The sequence below is a fragment of the Rutidosis leptorrhynchoides genome, chromosome 2 (genome assembly GCF_046630445.1).
Source record: "Rutidosis leptorrhynchoides isolate AG116_Rl617_1_P2 chromosome 2, CSIRO_AGI_Rlap_v1, whole genome shotgun sequence".
In the NCBI taxonomy this organism is placed as follows: domain Eukaryota; kingdom Viridiplantae; phylum Streptophyta; class Magnoliopsida; order Asterales; family Asteraceae; genus Rutidosis; species Rutidosis leptorrhynchoides.
In genome coordinates this window covers 637,874,228-637,882,999 of record NC_092334.1, presented here as the reverse complement: position 1 = coordinate 637,882,999, position 8,772 = coordinate 637,874,228, and the positions used below count along the sequence as shown (strand labels likewise).

At 35.3% G+C, this 8,772-nt stretch overlaps 1 protein-coding gene across 1 annotated transcript; it reads left to right on the top strand.

Moving 5' to 3' along the window:
- The first annotated feature begins 493 nt into the window (after nucleotides 1-493).
- LOC139893681 (uncharacterized) lies at nucleotides 494-8,535 on the top strand. Its single transcript, XM_071876853.1, has 2 exons — nucleotides 494-880; nucleotides 7,960-8,535. The coding sequence occupies exons 1-2, from the start codon at nucleotides 542-544 to the stop codon at nucleotides 8,431-8,433; spliced, it is 813 nt and encodes a 270-aa protein (XP_071732954.1). The 5' UTR covers nucleotides 494-541; the 3' UTR covers nucleotides 8,434-8,535.
- The last annotated feature ends 237 nt before the right edge of the window (nucleotides 8,536-8,772 follow it).

The window sequence follows — 8,772 nt, the reverse complement described above, 5'->3', positions numbered from 1 at the left end:
AACACGTCTGCCTTAAAGAAAGCCTTATAGTTAAATAAAACAAATAGTTTGTTACATCTTAGCCGACCCATGCCACACTGTTCGACTTTTGAGAGGTAAATCGAATTGAACGTGCGGTAATGCAACATTACATGAGAACGGGTAGACAATTTATTTGGTAAGTCTCAATGTTGAGATGGTTTCTAAAGTTTTTTTGTCCCTTATTAATGTGATTATGTGGAACAACCACCACTCATTTGTTTGTTATAGCAAAAAGCAAGACCAGTACACATCACTCATTGTTTGTGTTAAGTAAATGATGTTGAGATGGTTTCTAAAGTTTTTTTGTCCCTTATTAATGTGATTATGTGGAACAACCACCACTCATTTGTTTGTTATAGCAAAAAGCAAGACCAGTACACATCACTCATTGTTTGTGTTAAGTAAATGAGTAAACTTGTACCCACTCATTTTTATATGCATTCAATTGCACCATATATTTAATGATTCATACACCCCCAACCGGGTTCAAACTACCAAAACAAAAAAAAAGAGTCCAAAAATGGCCATTCCATTGATCTTGCCAAACTTGTGGTTTCCACCACCAGAATCCTTATACGTCACCGCAATGTCGGTTATCGGTCTATCGTCATTAGCGAGTGCCGGTTACTCCGAAATAAAAGGCAAACATATGCAGTATTCCAAGTTCTTGAACGTGGGTGTTGGTGTTGCAAATAAACAGAAGGAGATAAAATTGTCGAGTAGAAACGGGATGCTTTTACTCTACGCGCCTGCCTTTCTTGTTGGCTTGGCTTCTTTTTTCCTTTTTCCGGATCAAGACTTTAGATTTACGTTGCTTGGTTCGGCTCTTACGGTTCATTTTCTTAAAAGGGTACTTGAGGTATGTTTTTCACACGAATTTTTTCTTTTTCATAGATATACATATTAATCCGTATATCTACTTTTAGACTTGAACTCACTATTTAATATTTGGAAGGTTACTTGGATACCACTAAAAGAATATGTCTTTGATCATTTTTATCGATGATTACTAGTAAAAAATATTGAACAATTCAATTGATTTAATAAAAAAAAATGATGTACGGAGTACTAGAAAGAAGAAAGAAAACTATCCTCATTCAATAATAGAAGAAGGGGTTGTTTGGTTTGTGAGATTCGAAAGGATCTGCATTTTAAATTCTTATGAAATTTCATGTTTGGTTGGAGAATTTAGTCGGAGGGATTTTGCATTTCTAATCCCATAAAATCTCATAGATGAAGTATTTCAAAATCCTCTATTCTTTTTTTTTTTTTTTTTTTTTTTTGGTTTTTATTATTATTTTTTTGACGAAATAACGAATACCCATATAGAAACGAGGTCGTTTTTCAAAAGAAAACGCCCTCAACACAAGAAACAAAAGGACATGGGAAAAACGGGAAAACTCGCACTTAGAAAGCTCCTTTGTGTTTTGCGTTGATGAAGGATTTTTAAATCTTATTTTTCAGTTTTTTTATTTTTTGTTTCAGTTTTCATTTTTGTATTTCTAATTTCAGTTTTCGATTTTATTTTCGCGTTTCAATTTTGAATTTCACGTTTCAGTATTCAGTTTCAAGTTTTATCTTTAAAACTCGTATTTCAGTGTTCATTATCGCATAATATATAAATATGTAAACTAAGGGTGTGCTTGGTTGGGGGTATTAAGCACTAAGGAATAGGAATGATGATAATTAATGGTGGTTGAAACTAAATACATTCGGTCATCGGTCATCACGTGTCGAGTTAGGGATGGCAATCGGCGAGAAAAAACCCGTGACCAGCGGGTACCCGATCCGCGATGAGCGGGTAAAATCATTAAATCTTACCCGCGGGCACGGGTATGGGTAAATATTTATACCCGCTGAAGGGTCGCGGGTATATACTACCCGTCACGGGTAAAACCCGACCTGTGAATACATGAGACTTCTCTTAATTTACATACGAATTAATACTTACAATTATTAAATTTAAAAGCTATTTTACTAGTATTTGAATAATGATTAAAATTTAAAAATATAATATTATATACAAGTAAAAACTTAATTTTCACGTCATTATACATATAGCTTGTACATATGGTTTTATAATTAATAAAATTATTTGGATTTTTAATAAAAAGTTGTATATTATTACTACCCGCGGGTCACGAGCATGGACGAAATTTTTTTACCCGTGGGCGGGTAACGGGTCTCAACGTGCAAAAACGAAACCCGACGGGCGGGTCGCGGGTATATAAAACCCGTGCCCGTTACCCGCAGACGTCATCCCTATGTCGAGTGAGGCTCGAATGCAAGGTTCAAAACCCTGACCATCCTTACGGGAAGTCAAGTCACTACCAATACACAGTGTTGTAAATCCCCCGAGATCTCCCCGAGATCTCCCCCGAGATCTCATTTTTAGAAGGCAACCGAGACGAGATGTTCATCTCCCGAGATTTCTCGGTCAACGGGGTCAAACTTAGTCAAAGCCACGATTTCTCAAATTTTCTTGCTAATTTGTAAGAGTTTCTTGTAAAATTCGTAATTTCTAAGATTTTCTCGCTCATTTCTCGGATATTTTTGTAAAATCTCGTAAAAACGTATATATATATATATATATATATATATATATATATATATATATATATATATATATATATATATATATATATATATGTTTTTATGTATATTTTTATTAAAAAAACTATAAAGTCAACGTAAGTTAACGTCCGAGATCTCCCCGAGATTATTCCGAGATGCCGAGATCTCCCTAAAAAAGTCCTAACGAGATCTCCCCGAGATCCAAATTCTCCAACCTTGCCAATACACCAACACCTTCACGCTATCGTATATGAAATTGATAAAAAAATATCATACATAATACATAGTTATTTCAGGTGAGACTTTAAAGTTCGATGACATCTTGATCTATGTGTAATCATCTTCCTTAATTACAGCCTATTTTTACCTTTGTTTCCGGCCGGTGGCAAAAGATAGTATGTTTTGGAGGTGGTGCTCGCCCCCCAAAATTTAAGTACTTCTACTTGATTATAGGGGTGGCAATGGATCGGATATGGATCGGGTGATGTCGTATCTATATCCATATCTATTTAGTTTTTGCTCATCCATATCCATATCCATATTCATTTAGTTTTAGATCACCCGTCCATATCCATATCCAATGGATTAATCGGGTTAATGGATATCCAGTGGATTTAAAAAAAAATGTTATAGTATTTTTTAATATGCGATTAAAATGTAAACGCAGTATAGCAAAAATAAAAATGTGTAATTTTTGTCGAAGATATAACAAAATTTGCTAAACTTATTATAAAACATTGATTATAAAAAATTAAATATGAAATTTGTAAGTTTATTTTGTTATATATACATGTTTTATTGTAATATATTATAGTTATTTCATTATAAGGTTGAAAGCAAAATGTAAATCTAACGGTAAATAAGTTTGTAATAGTAAATATATAAGAATATATCTATATTTATGTAATTGTATACGTATTTCGGGTGGTAATGGATATATCCATGGATGAAACTTTTCATCCATGTCCATATCCATATCCATTTAGGTTCATCCATATCCGTATCCATATCCATTTAGATTCATCCATATCCATCACGAAGCAGGTGGATCGGGTGGATATCCGCCGAATCGGGTGGCCATTGCCATCCCTACTTGATTAGTGTAATATTTATTATATTTAGGGGTAAATCTTTTAAATGCTACTCCCCTCCCCCGATTTGAATATTACAATCATATATCATGTTAATAATTTTTTAGCACCCCCTAAAAAAATTCAAATTTTGCCATTGTTTTTGTCGGACCACCCCATCTCTCCTCCTTCAATTGTTTGCTTCCATAACCCTTCGTTTGTGTATAGTGTGTTGCCTGCAAACCTTCATCCACCAGCATCTCACCAGTCGTCCGGTGACTGTCTCCACCTGATACCAACTTTCAAATACTCCAAACCTCACTCTTTTAGCCGGAATCTTCAGTACCGCCCCAGCAACTCTGTTTTTCTAGGCATACCACAGCTTCATCGATTCTCAACATATCCACCGGTATCTTCATGTTTTTCCGATCTTTGGGAAAGGTGTTGGCACCATTAAGGTATTTGGGTGCACTCACTAGTCTTGGTATGTGCTGCAGGAATTCAATCTGTTTTGATGCAGTCTAATGAAAGTTTCTCCTTTGTAGGAAATGTCACTACTTTTGTTGGAAATTTTTTTGAGTTAGTGGATTAACAAATTGATTGTTCAAGGTTTCTTCATGGTTGTTAAGTTCGGTTGAGTATGTTTATGCGTTCACTGTTTGTTGATGGGTTTGTCACAAGTATAAGGTGGTTGGTTGGTGGGTTTGTTATAAGTATAAGGTTAATTTGTGAGTTATTTATAAATATAAGGTTTATATATTTTTTGTTGGAGGTTTGTTACAATTATTGATGGTTTTGTTGTTGGTGTTGGTTTTACATACGGTTTGTTGGTCATGTTTTTTCCTCCTGTTGACTCTATGTCATTTTGCGCCGAAAAGAGTATCTTCACAATAGTTTTTTCACCGTTCGATTTTGCTCCCTTGTGTCGTTGCCTTCTTTGTGTTTGAGGATGCTCCTCTCTTCTGGTCATTCATTGTGTCGACATCATCGCTTCACTTATCTTGCGGTTAGCTTTGGTGTTCCTTCTATTCCGTCTTCACATATTTTATCCAGCTTCTCCTCGACCAGGAGTAGCTTGCTACACAGATTGCGGTGAGTCTTGAAGGTTTTGTGGTTTGGGTTCGAAGTTGTGGTAGTTGTTCAGGGTGGTTTCTTTGTTTAGGCATTGTTTGTGGTTTAAGGTGGTAGTTTTCAATGGTTTCTGCTAATTTAAGATGATTAATTAGGGATTGTGATGGTGTGTGGTCGGCGGTTTTGTTGGTTTTAGTGACCCAAGTCTTTCAATATCTTAATTTAGCTTGGTTTCGCATGGGCTACTTTTCTTGTTATCTTTGTTGCAATCACTCTTAAGTGGTTTTTCCTATTCGCTCCTCTAGTTTTCCTCTTGCTTCTCACCATTGCACCATCTTTAGCGATCACTCTTAAGCGGAGTTGGTAGCCTTTGTTAGATTGATATTGTTTATACATAAAAAAAAAAAAACAACAGTACCCAATACCACTTGAGTGGTGTATGGGGGAGGTGAGATGTAGACAATCCTTCCTTTATCCGAGAATAAAAACAAGTCATTTCTCCACCCAGAAAAGTAGAGAAAGTCATCCCTCTCTTTATTCGGCGGATAAAGAGATCGGCGGATATAAATATTGTTTATACATATTTATATATATTGGATTATTTAGCCCGTATTCTATAAGGCCCGTTAGCTTATCTAGTCCACTAGGTTTAGCACTTGCTCAATCCTATTTATATGTATGTAAACCTCTGCTATAATCAATCGATAATAATATTACGCTTATTATCTATCCGTATGTTCTTAAGGGTCATGTTCGGGTCCTTCATGTTCCTTCTCGGTATCAGTTTGCAGACATCTTCACCAAAGGCCTACCTACTGCACTTTTTGATGAGTTTCGATCCAGTTTAAGCGTTCGCCCAGCTCCAGCTACAACTGCGGGGGGATGTTAGATTGATATTGTTTATACATATTTATATATATTGGATTATTTAGCCCGTATTCTATAAGGGCCCGTTAGCTTATCTAGTCCACTAGGTTTAGCACTTGCTCAATCCTATTTATATGTATGTAAACCTCTGCTATAATCAATCCAACAGCCTTGGATGCAAGTTTAGATTTATAGGGCGTATTTTAGGTGGTTCGGGTCTCGATCGTACAATATCTTACGTGTTAAGTGTTTTGCCATTTTATGTGTTTTTGGCGTTCGATGGGTTGGTTTCTTGAGGGTTAAGGACCCCTAATTTTCTTTCATTAGAAAGATACAATTACAAATTTAACAACGTCAATGCTAGTAGGAGGTTCACTTCTGATGGATCTCTCTGTCCATGATATGTGAAAACGCGAGTTTAATTTGCTTTATTTGTTAATGTCAATTGTATGTTTATAGTAAGTTTTGAACTAGTGTAATGTCGCTTGGGGACATGATTTTAAATAGATCCTAGAATCTAGTCAACATATAGTAAACATGTAATTGAATTGGATAGTTAAAAGATGTAACATATTCTTAATGTGTTTTTTGCCAACAAAAAAAAGTACAATAGACACATAAGTTTTTCCACTTGGTGATATGCTTAGAGAAGTTTTCGACTTACATTATTATTACAAACTAGTCCGGGTCCGGCCCGCGCGATGCGGCGGGGGCTTTCGACCTGCGTATTCATATTTAACGTAGCTTTAAGTATTTACAGAAGGGAAAACGCTCCATGTGTTAAGCGCCGTTGTTGGTGTTGTCATCTTTACTGTTTTTTAAAATCTGTCTGGTTCGAACGTAGTTAGTTTCGTTTTGTTGGTAAAATTATTTCGAGTCTGACGGTGCTGGCAAAAAAATATAACTCGCGGCGAGCAGGAAGATACGGGATGTCGTTGTTTTTAGCGTTTTTTAAAAAGTGTCCGTTTCAAACGTACTTTTTATCGTTTTGTTCATAAAATTATTTCGAGTGTGTCGCTCATGTCGAAAAAATTTAACTCGCGACGAGCGGAATGATACGGGCTGTCGTTTTGTTTAGAGTTTTTTGAGAAGTGTCCGTTTCGCTTATAGTTAGTCCCGTTGGGTTTGTAAGATTTTTTCGAGTTGAACGATGGTCTCGGAAAAATTTAACTCGCACAGAGCGAGAAGATAGGGTCCGTTATAAATTTGGGTGAAATTATTTTCTCTTATTTTAATAAAATTATATATTTACACTTTTTACTCCTGAGAAATTGTAAATTTGAGGGGCCGTTATGTAAATTTAGCAGAAGTTGAGGGACCAGTTGTAATGTGAACGTAAACTCGAAACTACAATCGGTTATAACTAAAACTACGAATATTCGCACCACATTTAGTATATAAGGGTTGTAAACTTGAGGGGCCGTTATGTAAATATAGCAAGAAGTTGTGGAACCGATTGTAATGTGAACGTAAACTCGAAAATACAATCGGTTAGAACTAAAACTACGAATATTCTCACCACATTTAGTATATAAGGGTTAATTAATACTTTATGATTTGTCACCAATAATATTAGACCAGAGAGGAGCGTTTATCTTCCTCTCCCTTTGACGTGGCACCCACAAACGCCCCATAAGTGCTTGTAGTGGGGTGTTTGTGGTTAAAAACTTTTGGCATTTGTCAATGAAAAACGGACGAGGGATGAGACATTTTTTTTATTTATTTTGATTGTTCTTAATTCTTTTCACCACTTTTTAACCCAACATTCAATTATATTTTGTTACATCACCGACAAACGCCTTCAACAACCTTCTCTATAACAATTCCAATATTTAACACGACACAAGCAATATAACACAAAAAAAAACTTTTCATCCACTCCACATCAGCACTACCATTATCTAAGGTCTTACTAGTGAATTGGAAGAGAGAAAAACGTATACCACTAACATAATAAGACCTGACTGTAAATTTTCATGTACAATTATTTTGTTGCTCGTAGTATAGAATTTCTCACTTAAATTACAAAACAATTTTGTTGAAACATAATATTCGAAAATAAAGCCGCTAAGAAAAGCCATTTGGTTTGTGTCCATGTTTATATCGTGCCGTCGAAAAATCAAAATAGGTAAACTTGATATATATAGATCGACGTTTAATTCCAAAACTCAACTTTGTTGTGACTAATTAACTTGTTTCTTAAAAATGTCATTTTGGCTTAAACAGATTAAAAATTGAGCAAATAAAACTGTTCTCACCAAAAAATAACGTACGGGATGCCTCCAGTATACTTGCAATATTCTTGGAATATATGAATAGATCTAGTATAAATATTCATGTAATTTACTATTTGCAGGTTCTATTTCTTCACAAATATAGCGGTTCCATGGCTTTAGACTCCGCAATAACCATCACAATGAGCTACACCTTATCCACTGCAACAATGATTTACGCTCAATATCTATCTAGAGACTTCACCGAGCCTTCATTCGATCTCAAATATGTTGGAGTCGGACTGTTTACGATGGGGATAATTGGAAACTTTTACCACCATTGCATTCTTGCTAGTTTAAGAAAGGAAGGGGACAAAGAGTACAAAATCCCTCAAGGAGGGTTGTTTGATTTGGTTATATGCCCACACTATCTCTTTGAGATTTTTGGGTATGTAGGTATATCTTGTATATCGCAAACGCCTTATGCATATGCTTTCACGTTAGGTACAATTTTGTACTTGACGGGGAGGAGTTATGCAACGCGACGATGGTACATATCAAAGTTTGGGGATAAGTTCCCTAAGGAAGTTAAGGCGTTTATTCCGTATGTTTTCTAGATGGTTATTATGAGTATGTAAATGTTTAAGAAAAAGTAGTTCAAGGTGCGAAAATAGCAAGGTGTGTAGTGTTCATTAAGGGCATTTGAGTTCTTAATTTTCGGTTTCTGTTATAATAATAATAATAATATAGATATGGATAGTCAATTTTGGTGTATACATATAGTCAATTTTGGTACACAAAGTATGTATTTTTATATTGAGATTTTAGGCTATAAATACTCATGAATGCAAGCATTAAACTTGCACCATTTCTCACACTTACAAAGTGTTTCTTTCTTTCTCTCCATTATCATCTTTGTTCTTACACTTCATTATTAGTATTCTAAATCAAGAATC